A 16,527-nucleotide genomic window follows, 5' to 3' on the forward strand; every position below is an offset into this window, starting at 1 on the left:
CGAATCGGGGAATGTCCAATTAGCTGCATCTGTGTCAAATTTCTTCCCATTCTCCACTATAGAAATACACACTTGCATTGAGGATACTGCAAGTCCAATAACTTTTTGCAACTGCAGCGAATTTCCTGTGCCACGTAGACTTGTTCTTGTTATCGTCATAATCATACATATCTGTTATCCGATGCTTCGAAGAAATCAAGACAGCACACTGTCTTTCCTTTCGACGAAAAAGTCATCCACAGCGGATACGGTAGGATTGGTTTTTTAGGTAATGTGACTACACATAATTTATGCTGCCCCTTACATGCGACTGTCTCAAGTGTTTTATCTCGAATCGGGTGATCAGATGAATCCGGACGAGTACGTCAGCTTTTGTTTGAATGATTGCTTGAAAAAAAAAAAGAAAAAGAAAGAAAGAAAAACAAAATAAAACACGCCCGAATTGTGGGCAGCATATAAATGAGGCCAGAGAAGTCTGGTGCTTGAAGTTGAACATATTGCTTGCAAAATTTAAGCCTCATCGCATTTCATTCAAGTGGTGGAACCAATAATGTGACGGAACAAAAAGGCGTTGGCGTATGCAAAATACACATCAGTTCTCGTAATTGTTAAGGGGAGGCGCTTTGTGACGCAACTCATTTTCCCCGCATGAGTTTTGTCTTTGTTACAGCAGCTAACTGGCATCTTGAGTATGAAGGCCAAACCGATATATAAGTCCAATAGTTGTGTTACCGAGGCCTTCCACTTGTTTTCAAATTTGACCTTAGCAACAAAGATAACCGTGGGCCGACCGTTACCGACACGACCGTGGGTATTGCAGCTGAAGTTCGTGCTGAATTCATGATTGGGCACCGCTGACAGTTGAGGGAAGTTCCAAATTGTAGCCAGCAGTACCAGCAGTAAGACGGTCTTCCTGAAACTCAACCAGACTTGAAAATGACAACTTCCATTAGGGTAAATTTTGTAATCCAGAAATTTCAATGCCGTAGATAACTACTTAAGTTGCATAAATTATTCCTGCAAGTGATTTTTGATTTATCTTGTAAATTTTGTCATTCCCTCATTTAAGATAGAGGATAGCTACCAGGGTTATTCGTTGGATTCATTTTGCATTCCAAAGCACTACGAGGATGATCTAGAATCTGTTCTGATACCATATGGTGTCATCCATGACAGGTAATTCTTATTCATTATCTGGCTTTACATGCTTACATTATGGTACTGTATAAATGCATAATTTTCAATTCGCGTAAATCTCAATCAAACAAATTCACCTTTAGAATTGAAAGGATTGCCAAAGACATTTTCACTGATTTTGGAAAAGAACCACTGGTCGCAATATGTGTGCTCAAAGGTAATAATTTCCCTTTCCTATGACGTAAGTTAAATGTCAAAATTGTAATTAGGTATTTTAAATCTAATCAGGGGGCTACAAGTTTTATACAGATTTGGTAATTATCCAGTTAATTAAGTTAAGTTGAGCAAAAAAGTTTGATTTAATCATTTGCTTATTCCTAATTATCAGATAGATAAAATCAATAGCTTAAATCGGAACCAAGGTGAGAGATCAGTGCCACTGTCTGTGGATTTTATAAGACTAAGGAGCTACCAGGTAAAAGTTTTCTTTGACTATAGGTGAATGTATCTTAAAATGGTTTTTCTAGAATGACAAATCTATTGGCACTATTGAAGTTATTGGAGGTATTGTATACATAAATGTTAGTTGAATAAGCAATATAATTAAAACATTTTATGAGGTATTAGGTGATAATATGGAAAGTGTGAAGGGAAAAAATGTATTGGTTGTTGAGGATATCATTGACACTGGGAGAACAATGCAGAAGCTGTTGGGATTATTGGAGGAATATCAGCCAAAGTGTGTCAAAGTTGCAAGCCTATTGCTGAAGCGTCAGCCAGCATCTAATGGTTACATTCCCGAATGTGAGTGATAGCAACCAGTGGAATTTTAAAATTTTATTGTTTAACTAGCTTCTATTGTTTTATGAACTAGATTGTGGATTTGAGATTCCAGACAAATTTGTAGTTGGGTATGCTCTTGACTTCAATGAAAGATTTAGAGATCTGCATGTAAGGATGCCAAGATACTTAATTTTATTTTAAATAATAATTGAGTTTGATTTTAGCACATATGTGTTGTCAATGACAATGGCATCAACAAGTATAAAGTGTGATGAAATCCTTGCATGATATGCATAGATTTCCATCTGCAGCACCAACCATGACCAAGTTTGGATTGAAATGAAGATGAAAATTTAAATAAAATTAATAGAAATAAACTCAAGAAATTATTATATCTGGTGTTTGTTTGATATCTCATTCACCACTGTAGAGAAAAAGATGTCTTATTTCTTTCATTGGCTAAAAAAAAGGTACTCAGCTGAGTGAATGTTTTCTAACTTATGAAATAAAAGAATGATAGCTAAATCGCTTTAAAAAGTTAAAAATTTACTTAAATAAGAAATAGGTTAAAGTGAGAGAAGGAACTGTGGTTGAAAAATGAACATAATAGCCTACTCTGACAACGTCCACAAATTGTAGCACCGTTATGTGTTTCTAAAAATCACAAGACTACGAAATAAAGAACGCGATCAGTTACTAAGGCTGACTGGCTGAGAGAAATCGGATATACTATGCGCGGTCTCGCCGCCAGAGGTCAGCTCATACTATAATATAGAAAAATTCGGCTCTACTGATTGCGTGCTACTGTTTACTAATTATGTGCTTCACACACAAGGTGTTAGCAGTGTTCTGTCGAATAAGAAAAAACTTGATTCGTTTGTAAACGAATACGAATAAGCCAAGTAAACGAATACGAATAACGAATAACGAATAAAATGGACGTTTTATTCGCGAATACGAATAATTTTCGAATAACGAATAACGAATAAATTTTCGAATCAAATATGGAATAAAAATGGCATTTAGCCTACCTTCAGAAAAAAACAGGACATCAATCAAAACAAGACTGCCTGTCCTACAAGAAAATTACTTATTCGAAATTGTATTCGAAATGATAAAATACGAATTTACAACGAATAAGAATAACGAATACGAATAAGGACATTTTTATTCGACGAATAACGAATAAAATATTCGATTTTTTGCGTTATTCTATTTGAAATTTTATTCGAAAGTTTTATTCGACAGAACACTGGGTGTTAGCGAGTAATCTACATCACGCAAGGTTTAAAATGTTACACCATTATTTTCTGTTACCTTCCCCGACGACCCATGAACAAATTCATAAAATTCCTAGAAATGTTTAAGGTCGTTTTTTAAAGTTTTTATTTTCCCCATCTTCTACAATATGGGATGTTTATAAGATATAGGACTTACTTGTAATTCATAACCCCTTTTCTAGCAGTGGAAGTAAACAATCATCAAGTGAGATTGAAAGCCCTATATCTAGTTTTTTCACCAAGTCTATAGGTCAAGGCCAGACCTGTAGGCCTAACTTTTCCCCCCAATTTGAAATAAAGTTTCGGCGGGTTCTATCACGTCATTTTCATTCTCATTTTATCACCCCTCATCTCACTTTTGTGTCCACTCTCCCTGCACTCAGAATGCAGTACACCAAGGATCACTGCTAAAAATAGTCGTCCATGGACGATTGGGATAGCCTACTTGCCAAGATGGGCAGGCTAGACCGGTTTTGATAGGCGAACCGGGTAAACCAACAACAGTCTAAAAAAATAGCGGCTTAAATGACGTCAACTTAAAAAAAAGGATTCAAAAAAGTTTAGAACTATGAATCTAAACGTGACCAGTTTCCTGGTTGATCAGCGTCATCTCGGGGCGGAAATTTAAAGCGCGTGATTAAATTTCGGAGCAAAACACGAATAATCAGGGAAGAAATGGGTTCTAACCGGGGTTTGAAACCAAGTAATGGAACCAGATTCAAAATTGCGTTATCCACGTGGAAACCGGGCAGGTAATGGACACAAAATCTCAAAAAGTGTTACTCGCTAGATCTAATTTTTTAGCCAAAAAATTCCTTTGATTAATTCTTCTTTATCGATTAAACTGTCATTCGGCCAATCGATGATGGAGCATCCTCTTCGTGGTAGAACCCTCCTCTTAGTAAAGAAATGCAGGAATTGTTAAGGTGTTAAATTTTAATGACACCTCCCAACTGTTCGAATAATCAGCACTTCCTTCCATTCCAGTCTTTACAGCATCTACTATCCCATCTTTCTTCTAGTACCCCATGAGTTCCTTGATTTCATCATACCAATGATTCAATGGATGGTTCCACACGCATGAAGATACATTAGTATCTTACCATTAACACCCATAGAATATATTACGCAAACGATAAAAATTCTTTACACGTTTATTAGCGCATCGATTCGAATACGGAATTATGGCTGCATAGCAAACAGCATTACTCTTGTGATATACGCTTTACATTCACATGCCGTCGAATTTTGAATGATAAATGAATTGACGATAGGTGGCTCTGAGATCGGATGCTTGGTTATAGAACCATTTAGTTCTAGAACTCCACGCACAGGACAGTTTTATAACTGGATCGGCACTATAAATGCGTTGATGCCCAGTGCGTTAGTAGGTGAGAAGTCAACATAAAGGTTTTGCATTTTCTGCTGCAATTTGGGTTTTTCTAGGCTGAGATTAGGAGATTTGCTTAGAAGAGGGGATAGATGCTTTGGTGCCGAGTGCGGTAGAGGGTGAGAAATCAAGATTAAGGTTTTGCACGTTTTGCTAACACCTGGGGCATTAGAAAAAGGTGTCTAGACTTAAATTACCCATCTCAACTTATAGGGGTTTTGCGCCAAAACAGCCCTACCTATTTTAAAAAGGTACACAATTAATATATTTTACCCAAAGATGGCGTTTTGAAAACAAATCGGGGTTCTTTTTTTGTGCATGATGCTGTACTTTTATTTATGCCTGTTTGAAATTTTTAACAACATAGTGTTTTTAATAGCGGGTGTCCACCTTTGGCCCTTATAACCGCTTGACATCTTTTCATAATAGAAAATATGTATTTCCGTAGAATTTTACGAGAAATGACATTCTAGGTTTGTTGAAAGTTTCTCCATATACAATCTTGTGACGTTCATTGAGTCTTACGTAATCGATAATCAACGTAATCCCACATGGCCTCGATGGGGTTTAGGTCGGGGCTCTGAGGGGGCCAAATCATACGCACATCACCTAATATGAAATATTTGGCCAATAACAGTTATTAAAGAAAAAAGGTAGCACACTATGCAAACAAGATGCTTCCGTTCTTTCCAAATAATTACAACAAAGTCTAGACGAGTGCTTAGGATCGTTATCCTCATGAAACATGAATCCTTTTCCGATTAGGCGTTTATCTTCCGGGAGAGCAGTATGTAGCAACATGGAATGATACATCTTTTTGCCCACGATACCCACGATTCGTTTCATTTTCGTAACACCTTGAGTGCATATACCCGCCTATACCATTATGCTACCATCACCGCGTTTCACGGTAGGTGCTAAAGCACACTTTTTTGAATCCTTCACCGGGTCGTCTACGAACGAACAAACGTTTCTTGCTCCCGAAAAGTTCAAACTTCGGTTCGTCCGTGAATAGCACTTTTTTCAGTTTTTCCTTGACCATTTCACATGTTCTTTGGCAAAGACAAGTCTTTTTTAATATTTGTGATACTTAGTAACGGTTGATGGGCAGAAATTCTTCCGAAAAGATTCCAGGAATGGAATGCTTTAGTAATAACCGAATTACTCACTGGCAATTTTCTTACCATGTTAAACTCCTCCGGATGATGCTTAAGTGTTTTCGCCGATCACGAAGAGCACGTAATTTAACATAGTGCTTATCTGACTGATTTAGCGCCGTTAAGGAGGAAATTTGCCTGAAGGAAAACTTAAACTTATGTTAAGATTTAATTTTAGTTCTTCCTTCAACAGAAAGATCTTTCCTTTTTTGGCGAGTGGTGAGTGTTGACGACTAGAAGCAATACTGTATACTAGGAAAAAATTTAAAATTTTCTCTTTGTTTGACAAAACGTAGAAAAGTACTTACGCGATCCAGAAATGTTTTCAGATTTTACCACAATTTTCAACCCTAACCCATTGAATAGTTGGGAAAAAAGCGAAAATTGCCTAAAAATTTAAATTAGCCGTTTTGAAGTTGAAAATAGAGTGATTCTGCATATGGCATGATATGCAAATTCACATGTTAGATTATAAATTAAACATTGCTCTTTTTTTATGTCGTAATGCGCCATCGTAGTTCTATTTTTCATTTCGTTCAAGAGAGCCAAAATAGCCCTATTGGCCCTACTACTACTACTACTACTACTGGCCCTCTTGACTGTCCGGAAACTTTTTCCTCCAATAAAAAAAACTTTGCCGTGAAACAAAAATTCAGCAAAAAAGCATATAGAAAGCTTAGCTTAAGGAAAAATGTCATTAGCAGAATCATATATTTCAGATGATTAGTGTATTTTTTAGCAATTTAAAGAAAAACAGATTCTCTGAAAACCTCTTTCGGCTGTCCGTAAACTCTGTGTAGGTACTGTTTGGAATGTAACGCATTCCCAACAGCAGACGACGCGGTTTGGACGCTGCACGAGGCTGCCCAGCCGTTTTAATGCATTTGAATTGGGTGGTCCTCGATAGAGGGCCACCACATTACATTCCTCCCCTCCCTTTTGTAATTAAGCCCCGCCCTAGGCCTATCGCGGAGCTGTCGACCTTCGAAGAACCGAAGGTCTTCGTTCTGCTTTCAAGATTTCAACCTGCTACGCTGAACGGCAAGTAGCTCTTCCTGGCGAGTAACTCGCTTTTCTTCTTTCTCCTGCAAGAGCTTGATTATATTTTCATTTGTTGTTTTCTTACATTTTAATGTGGACGATGAACCATATCCCAAAGAACATTTACTGCTTCTGCCATTGGAGTCAGCTTCCGTGTTAGCAGAGCTGCTAGAGCTACAGGCGCTCCCGGCAATTGCCAGTGTTTAAATTTGGCTTGTGATAGACCACCGACCTTGTCCACGCGAAACAACTGGAACCATGCCGTCGTTCTTTGTCCCAAGCTTTTCGAATTCTTCGTCAAACTAAGGACGGTGCAGCACTTCACCAGGTTCTCCATTCTTCCTGTTTACAGTGTTGTGACGCTTCCTCACAGTTTTTAATCTAATAATAAAAAATGGGGTTAAAAATATTAAATAACATGCGCTAGTGGTATTCTTACCGGTTTTCGACATTTTCACGAGTGAAATGAAATGCTAAATAATTCTCATTGAACTGCTTAGCGAGCTGGACCCACAACATCTTCTTGGTTTTGAACATCTTTGTTGGTCCAACCTGTTGGAAGAGCGCTACATAGATTCTGAGCATTTCTTTACTCTGCGCTTCGTCTATCTACTCGAACCTGCTGCTGTCCGTTTTCGACTTCTTTGTGTGCTCGTTGCAATTTTATTGAAAGGCTTTCCCTTGTTGTAACTAGACATTGCTATAATGGAAGTATCGTTAATTTTATCAAACAAAGTTCCCACTAAAGAACAATTAATTATAAGGTAAAGATAATATACGAGAAACAGATTAAATATAATGTTTAAATAATAACAAATTATAACTACCTGTCTGTTCACCTGAATCATCCTCCATCTGGTAAACAGAAAAAGTAGGACACATCGGTTTGTTTAAACTTTCCATCTCTGGTTCGATAGATTTATGAGGAATGGCTACATAGCCAAAACGAACGGCCTCAGCACCACTTACCTGATTGTCCTCATTAAACAAATCAGGATCTGTAGAGACCGTTATTAGATTACAGTTTATAATCAAGTTCTTGAAAAGGGTATTGGTAAATAGAAAGATTGAAAAAAAATAATGAAACAGCATTTTAAATTTGTTATTTTATAGCTACATTTTAAAAAATACTTTCGGAACCTTTTCCAAAAAACCGACTGTCATTTCCTCTTCGTTAACGGACAATGCTCTATTTTCATCACGATATAATTTAACAGAATCGCCCAAAGTTACTTGTTCACTAGTATCACTCATTTTGAAATGGTAAACAAATGTCAAGCATTGCAAAAACCATGTGACTGTTTGAAAAAGTTTATCTGCTAGCAAATACTCCGTTCAGGCTTTGAAAAACTGGTAAAAGTCAGTGTTTTGAGCACCCAAAGGTTTATGTTTCGTTCGGTACGGCAGTGTGCAACATTCCCCTCTTTCCCCTGATGCTAGACCTTGTTAAAGTTAACAAGCATATTGTTAAAGCCTGAAAATGTTACGGTGCGTCATCGTACTTTAAAAAGAGTAAAATAAAACAAAGGTAAACTGCAGTCAGTTTATTTTTGGCCTGCACATTCATTCCCACTGTAGTGTACCACCAGAAATTTAAATCTCCCGTCAACAGATTTGAGAAAATGCCCTACGGCGGAATTTGGTGCGAGCAGCCCCTCTTCCCGTTTTGTGAGATTTCCCTTTTTGCAGGCGTCCCGTTTTGTGGAGCCTTACTGTACTTACTAGAGCACCCATTGGAAATCGACATTACTTAACCAACAAGGCCTAACCAGGTCAAGGCCCTCTGTTGGACGGTCACGGTGTTGCGTGTGACCTCTGATGGTCGAAATCATTGGCGGACATTACATATGACTAAGGGAGGACTGGGAGTTGGGCATGGGTGCGCATTTGCTTGTTTTGGAGCAGAACGGGTAAGAAGGATCGTCTCAAGCTTACAAAATCTGCTGTTAATTTTTTTCTCCAATCAGTCTATTCTTTTTTTTAGCTTTTATGGCATCCGTAGCGACATGGCGTTCTTTTATTTGGAGATTGTGGCTTGTAGTTCTCTGTCTGTCTGTCTCTGTCTGTCAGTTACTGAATCTCGTCGCTTAATTGAAGTCTCTTCTTTAAGGGTTTCGACTTCAGGCTGGTTATGTCGTTGGTTGGGGACATCCTAGATCTCTCAGGTTATTCTGGTTGACAGAGTCCTCGCAAAAGTTAATGCAATGGAACCTGGAGGCTCTTTAATTCTGGTTAGAGTTCTAGTGAAGCGGTCGACTTTACTTTTCATAAACAAGAAGTTGAGAGAAGAAGAGAATGAAAGAATTTTTTTAGTTTTATCTTTTCGGTCCACGATACCTATGGATCGCAAAAACTATGAATTTGTTTTTTTTAAAGATTTTGTTGTTTATGGAAATCCTGCTTTGAGGCTTACGGAAAACGAAAGCTCTTACTAAGGCCTTTTTATTGCAGTTAAAATTATTCACCATTGGTGACCGATTAGAGAGCCCTCTGGTTTCCCAGCGAATTTTACCCTTATCGATCAAATCGGCGATAATAATTGCTTCCATCATCATCAATTTCATCACCACCATGTTTGTTTGAAATTCACCCCGTCTCGGGAGATCCCACCTTGAATACTCTACGTTGAGTGGCCTGACCTCCGCTTTGTGCAACCGTAAACCAACCCCCAAACTGGTTTGGGCCACCCCACTGAGCTCGAGGAAGAGGAACACCGGATGCACGGGTCACGGAGCACAAAAACAAATAGGGATCCAACCTTTGGCCGACCTGTTGAGAATAAAGATCAGAAGCACTAATTCATAGATGCAACCATTACCTTATCAGCTCCCAGAGTTCGTGAATAAATTCATTATATCTAATGTAACTATATATTACATATCCTAAAGAACTTTACCACTTGCAATAACAATGAATATGTAGAAGTGTGCGACAGAAGCTCTTGACAATTGACTCAAGCAGACGACATAAAAGACACCGAGGCTAAACAGCACCCAGTTGCTCATGCGCCTTCCTTAATCCAGTGCCATTTTAGTTGAATATGTTTAGTTCTCTGATGAAATTCAGCATCGTAAACCAGCCGGACAGCCGCTTGGTTGTCACAATATACGGGCACCTTCTTTTGTTCCTCACCAGTGAAGTCTTGCAGTAGGAAACTCAGCCAGAGGGCAGTTTTTGCGACTTCACAAATAGATAAATATTCTGCTTCAGTTGTCGAGAGGGCAGTACAAGGTTGCTTCTTGCTGGCCCAGACTACTGGTCCACCATGGAAAAAGAAAATGCTACCAGACGTAGATTTACGGTCGTTGGTATCTCCAGCAAAATCAGACTCCGAGTATCCAACAAGTCCGGTTGTGTCTCCGCCGACCCAAATGCCATAGTCTTTCGTTCCGTTGAGATATCCGGCTATGTTGACTACTGCTTGCCAGTGCTCAGCTTTAGGGTTTTGACAATACCTTGCAACTTGGCCAACAGCATATGCAAGATCTGGGCGCGTTTGCAGAGCCAGATAGAGAAGAGTGCCAACTGGTTCCCGGTAGTGCTCAATTTTCTCTCCCTCGCTCTTCGACTTCAAGTGGGAGCTGAGACGCACGTTTGGGTCTGCGGGAACGGCTTTTGGCTTTACATTCTGCCATCCAAATCTTGCTACCAGTTTCTCAACTACATGCGGTTGTGACATAAAGATTCTTTTCATCTGGCGATCACGCTTGATGTTGATGCCGATAAATCGCGTTGGGGGTAGCGAATGGGTCTGAAATTCCTCCCAAAGGTGTGATCTAATATCGCTTAGAGCCTGCATTTTGTTACTTCCAAAAATAGCATCGTCCACATGAATAACACCAAAAGTAGTCTCATCTCTTGTCCTTCGAACGTAAACACACCTATCCGCGGTGCTGTTTTTCAATCCGAACTTAAGCAGAACATCGTCGAATTTCTTGAACCACAGTCGAGTAGCTTGCTTAAGGCCATACAATGATTTATTTAGCTTGCAAACAAAATTTTCTTGATGATAAGGGTTTGTCATATTTATTTAATATCAACACGACCCACCAAGCCATGCACGGATGGTCAGAGGGGCTGGACTTTGCTATAAAAAGAAACTTAGGAATAATTTTGAAGGACCAGAGTTTAAGCATCGGATCGGAGTTCACATACCACCACCAAGTGGAAACAAAGTTTGCAAACCAACCCGGCAGTGATCGGCAAATCACTTGAAAAATGATTTTTAAATCAAATCAAATCATTTTTCAAAAATCAATAAAAATCAAATAAAAAATCAATCATTTTTCTAGAATTTTTGTTTAAATCAAATCAAAATCAAATCAAAATCAAATCTTTTATTCATATAGAAGAATTAGCGAATAAATAAGCAGAAACACTTTTAATTTGTAAATATCCTAGAGTTTTTTGGCTATTTTCAGCAAAATCATGTACTCTAATAATTTGTCTCTCAGCCGGCTTCTTCTTGCGGTTAACACCAATGAAGCAATGCTGAAGAGACGTTCTACAGGGGCACTGGAAGGTACAGCAGTATTGTACTTAATAAAAACTGATTTAATTAATGGATGCCTGTCTAACATTGACAAACTAGTGTCTTTGTCAGACAAATATAAGTCAATCTCATCTTTAGTTGGGGAGGTCTCATCATCAGTAAAGCTGTAGGGATCGTTATTTGTGGACGAAGAAGCAGAAGGGACAACACGTTTAGAAAAACTATTAAGTCTAGAATTTAATCTACAGCGGGCGTGTTCCCTATCATCTTTAGATGACATCCAGGTAAACTTGAATTTAGGATGGGAGACGGATGCCAATATGTAGTCATCCTTGGTGAAAAGAGCACCAAATCTAAAGTAGGTAATACATTACATAGTCAGTAGGCTACTAATTTAGCAATACTAGTTACCTTTGCTCAAGTTTTTCGAGTAATTTGTCGCGGATTAAATTGCCCTTTTCGAGCACTAAACCTTCAAGCTTTACTCGTATTTTGGTTAACGTCGGCAAAACATGGCCCAAGAAACAGTTGTCCTCGCCCTGAAGAAGATCCAGATAAATTGAAATAGGCTGCATTATTGCAACATATTCAAATAGGTATTCAAGATCTTCTTCGTTTATAGATGTGATGGCAAGCTGTTCGCATAAGGAAATCAGGAGCTTATGGTCAAGGTTTAATACCACGGCCAAAGAATCGAACAAAGAATTCCACCTCGTTGGGCAAGGAGTTGGGAGATAACGACCTATATGGTGGCAAACCGAACGATTTCAAGAGATGACAATTATACTGTTATATGATTGTGACACAATAATTGTACCTAGTATTTGTTTTGCCAGATCACTAGCTTTGGTACTTCTGCCACACTTGTTCCATAGATCTGTAACTCTTTTCAAAGCTCGATTGAAAAAAACCTTAAAAGACGAGTTAGATTTTAAGATTGCTTCCATATCAGTTGTTGCCAATAAGTTTAAATATGTGCTGCGCAACGAATATGAGCCGGTAGCCAAATGTTTCTGTCTTCATCGTCGTCACAAACAGTAGAACTAAGAAGCTCGTAAGAATCAATTTCTTCAATATTGTCATTCACTGACACACCATCGACTTCCTCTCCAGCTAATTGGGATAGAATTTCTTCTGGAATTTCTTCCATATCTTTGTCGGTTTCTATAGTTTCAACGCAAACATTAGAACTGATTTCTTGGCTATTGTTTTCATCAGCAGAAGCCATGGAGGGAGAGGCAAAATAAACCCGCATAGCTTTGACGGAATTAGACCCATTGTCTGTAACAATATGTTGGACTTTTCCTGTAAGTTCGTAGTCGAGAATGATGGAATGGATGAAATTTGCGATTTTGTCATACGTATGACTTCCTATAAGTAAAAGTAAGTTATGGAAAAAATCATGACATAATGTATATAATGTATAAAGTAATACCTATGAATCTCTTTAAACCGATTGCTGCTGAGTGGCGCTTTAATGTAATTCCATCTAGCCAATGGGCAGTCACACCCAGAAAACTTCTGCGCCTCGAACTCCAAATATCGGTAGTTAAAGAAACAACAGCTACTTTGCTAAATGTAGCCTTTAAATTGCCATGAAATTTGGCGAAATCTTTAGCTATCAAAGAGCAAAGAGTTTTGGACGAGAACAAAATAGTTTTTGAATTTAAGGCCTGCAACATCTTTTTGAAAAAATAGGAATCCACTGTTGATAAGGGTAAAGCGTCGGCTATGATGTAATCTAGAATCCTTTGATTGATTTTTTCTTGCTCAGTTATAAGAAGTGGAGCTCGGACAAAAAACTCACTCGCCCTAGCTTTAGCTGCAATTTTCTGGCTATCAGTAAGTTTAGTCTTGGTAGGGGTTTCTACCCGTTTTCTTTTCTCAGATTTCTTTGCTAATTTATCCTTTTCATTTTGAAGCTTGAACGTGGAATATTCAGACGAGTGGATCTAAATAGCACAGTTTAAAGAATCAATACCTTTCGCATAAAATTTTTTGTACCTGATCGTAGTGTCTCGAAAAATTAGTATTTGCACCTCGACGCCCAGAAATCAATTTCTTACATAATCCACACTTCCCACGAATGTTTTGGTTGTAAGGTGGAGTTGAATCAGTCAAATCTTTTGGAAAAACAAACAGGGCAAAAATACCCACCTTGAACCACAAGAAAGACTTTTCAATCGAACTCTGCTCTAAGTCAACAACATTATTGTCCTCAAAATCAATTTCCTCTAACGACTCGTTTGAAGCCATGTTTTTATTACCCTCACAAACACTTTAGCACTAGATACTTTACTATAAACACTATGTTTTGTTATAATTCTGTCAAAAGGGAATAAGAACAATGGCTAATGGGCCTGTACTTAAAGTAAACCTAAAAATTATTTGATTTTGATTTGGAATCGATTTGTGTGAACGATAAAATCATCATCAAAATCCCCATTATAAAAATGATTTTTAAATCAAAATCAAAATCATAAAAATTCGATTTAAATCATGATTTAAATCATTTTTGATTTAAATCGTTGATGATTTGGCGACCACTGGTAATGCTACCTATAGAGATCCCGGGATCTCATTCATCTACCGGGGCACCCACTACCAATTCGCTTCGATCAGGAACCAGCCGGAACTATTGAAATATCTCAACCAAAAAAAGGAGAAGGACTATCAAACGACGACCTTCGGGGACAGCCCAATTTCATACATCCTGGTGAGAGCTGAGAAAATGGCAGCCCTTAACCCACCCTGTGCTACGTTGGCAACGACAGCAAGAACAAGCCCTCAATCAGTACCAAGCCAAACAGGGAAACCAACCTCAAGTGCGGCTGGGGCCATAACGAAAACGAACCTTCGACCGACGAAAGAGCTGGGCGCAACCGGACCAATACCTTCAACCAGCGTGGGATCACCCTACACAGGACCCACACGCGGATCGGCCAACATTGGGGAATCACTGGTGGACCTAATGGCGGCGGCACACGGAAAAAACTGAGGATCTGGGATAGAGATGAAAACACGGAAGAAATGGACACCACAGCACTGCAAACCAACCCCAGACAAAGAGTAGACATCGGGATCCAAAGGACACTAGCGATGGATGGAAAAGCTAGGGAATATGGCAGACTGCTGGCGGATATAGATAACCTGAAGAACGGTATCTTTCGGAATTTGAGCGACAAGGACGACGGACGCCCACTAGTCATGTTGATGGGCAGATCTTTCCAGTCGCCTTCACCAGGGCTGCTGACGCAGGAGCTCGCCGACAAAATGAATCGCGCACAAACTGGAGTGCGCGATGAAATGCAGCCAAGAACTAATTACGGCACAAATAACCGACCTGGAGACCTTAATACGCAAGGTGGACGAATTAGGGATCGAGGAGCAGCTAACAAGCGACGAACTAGCAGCAACGGAGGAGATGAGACGTTTTCTGACACGCAACATACGCCCGTACATCCCCTAAGGTAGACTGGCAGCCCCAATACCATTCTTCGTCCCCCCACCCCAGGAACGAACCAGCGACTGATGGTGTCAGGCCTGCAACCGAAAAGGATGCCGCCAACAGGAACGAGGCACCCGAGGGAACAACAGCGAGGAAACCAACAGCAAAGACATGACCAACAAGAACAACAGCACCATCGGAAAAGCAGGGAACGACCCCAGAGAGATAGAAGCTGGAGAGGCCGAGCAAGACCCGAATCCCGCAGTAGATTAACCTTTGACGATGAGGATCGACGCGATAGAAGCCCATCCCCGGACTGGAACTACACTGACCGGCGTCGATTACCCCCGCGACCTCGAAAAAGCTGAGAAGGCAAAGAATAAACGAATCAAAACGCAGACGACGACTACGCAACTCCACTAGACTACGATTCAAGGAACAAGAAAGCACACAAACAGTCCTGAAGGATACGGAACTCACAAATTCCCACATGGAGGTGCTGGCGAAGGGTATGAGTTTCGTATCGACAGGCTCCCGGAAGGCGATTCAGATAGCAGACATCAACCGTTTCAAACGAACCATAAATTTTAGCTGCTTTCTTACAATAAAATAAAAGGGCAACGGACCAGCCTTTTATCACGGATAGTGAGATCTTCCTGGCAACCACCGGCAAGGATAGGCGTAGGGACAACGAGCTGTGATGCATTTTGCGAAGATGCCTTCGCCCCAATGAGATCGGACCCCCCGAACCTGGAACTACGACTGAAAGAAGCCTGGAGAGAGCTAACTACGCATGATGGTACGGCATGATAGTACTTTGCGCGAAGGAAAACTATCTAAAAGAAGCGCATCGGCAGTTGGAGGACTCCCCCACATGTCTAGAGCTCTCATGCGAGCAGATATTGAGTGAATACGAGAACCTTCGCAGCAAGAAGCAACAAGTGCTACACGGTTTGAGATGAGGGGGCTGGATTATAGATCGGAAGAGGACCGTCTCCGCCTGGAGAACACGCAAATCCCAGCAATATATCAATAGCGATATATCTCCCGAAGATACATAAGCCGAAGTGTCCAGACACGGGGACATTTGCGGACAGACCAATCATGGCGGCAATAAAGGGGGAGCTCAAAAGCCTGGATGTATGGTTAGCAATGCTGACCGAGCCACTGCTGAGAGAGGTCCCGGGGTCATTGATGGATACCAGGGACTTTCGTCCTTCAGAGTTGTCATCTATGTCATTAAACATATCTTGTTTGTCTTGTGGTAAATATTCTTCAAAAAGTGAAACATGCCAGTTTCCGTTTTTCTTTTTTCATTGGAAACGAAAAAACGTTTCCCTCGATCCAAAGGAATTGGAACATATGATGTTAATTTTGATTCCAGGGACCTTTTATGCGACACTAGAAATTTCCAGTATCTAAACCGAGAGTTCAACAGGAGTCTCTGCTATCTCTTTTTCAAATCTTTTAAGGAGCATTCAAGGGTCGATTAGAGTGCAATCATGCCGACCAGATACTCTAGTTAAGAAAAAGATATAATATTTTAGGTTAGGGGCATATACAAACGAAAATGGATATTAAATATAACATTTGTATTATATTTTGTCTGCAGACCTACCAGTTCCGTCCGTTTTTCCAAGGAAAAATTCCTTCGGAAAAGTGACGTGGTTCTAGTTTTCGCCATCTTTTTTTTCGCTTCAGTAGCATTAGGTTGGGTTAAGTTGTGCAATTTTGAACAGTTTGGTTGATGGGCAGAATATATTCTCCAGTTCGTTTCTTTGCTTTAGCAATCCCTTTCC

General features: G+C 39.8%; 1 protein-coding gene across 1 annotated transcript; it reads left to right on the forward strand.

The window, feature by feature from the left end:
• The first annotated feature begins 594 nt into the window (after positions 1-594).
• LOC130703522 (hypoxanthine-guanine phosphoribosyltransferase-like) lies at positions 595-2,297 on the forward strand. Its single transcript, XM_057524980.2, has 9 exons — positions 595-954; positions 1,070-1,176; positions 1,281-1,354; positions 1,426-1,451; positions 1,526-1,612; positions 1,665-1,701; positions 1,765-1,941; positions 2,012-2,088; positions 2,145-2,297. The coding sequence occupies exons 1-9, from the start codon at positions 937-939 to the stop codon at positions 2,190-2,192; spliced, it is 651 nt and encodes a 216-aa protein (XP_057380963.1). The 5' UTR covers positions 595-936; the 3' UTR covers positions 2,193-2,297.
• Positions 2,298-16,527: the final 14,230 nt, after the last annotated feature.

The sequence above is a fragment of the Daphnia carinata genome, chromosome 7 (assembly GCF_022539665.2).
Source record: "Daphnia carinata strain CSIRO-1 chromosome 7, CSIRO_AGI_Dcar_HiC_V3, whole genome shotgun sequence".
NCBI classification, from domain to species: Eukaryota; Metazoa; Arthropoda; class Branchiopoda; order Diplostraca; family Daphniidae; genus Daphnia; species Daphnia carinata.

Coding starts and splice junctions, on each gene's coding strand:
- LOC130703522 (XM_057524980.2), top strand. Junction 1,452..1,525: donor ACAAGTTTTATACAGATTTG/GTAATTATCCAG, acceptor CCTAATTATCAG/ATAGATAAAATCAATAGCTT. Junction 1,942..2,011: donor TAATGGTTACATTCCCGAAT/GTGAGTGATAGC, acceptor TTTATGAACTAG/ATTGTGGATTTGAGATTCCA.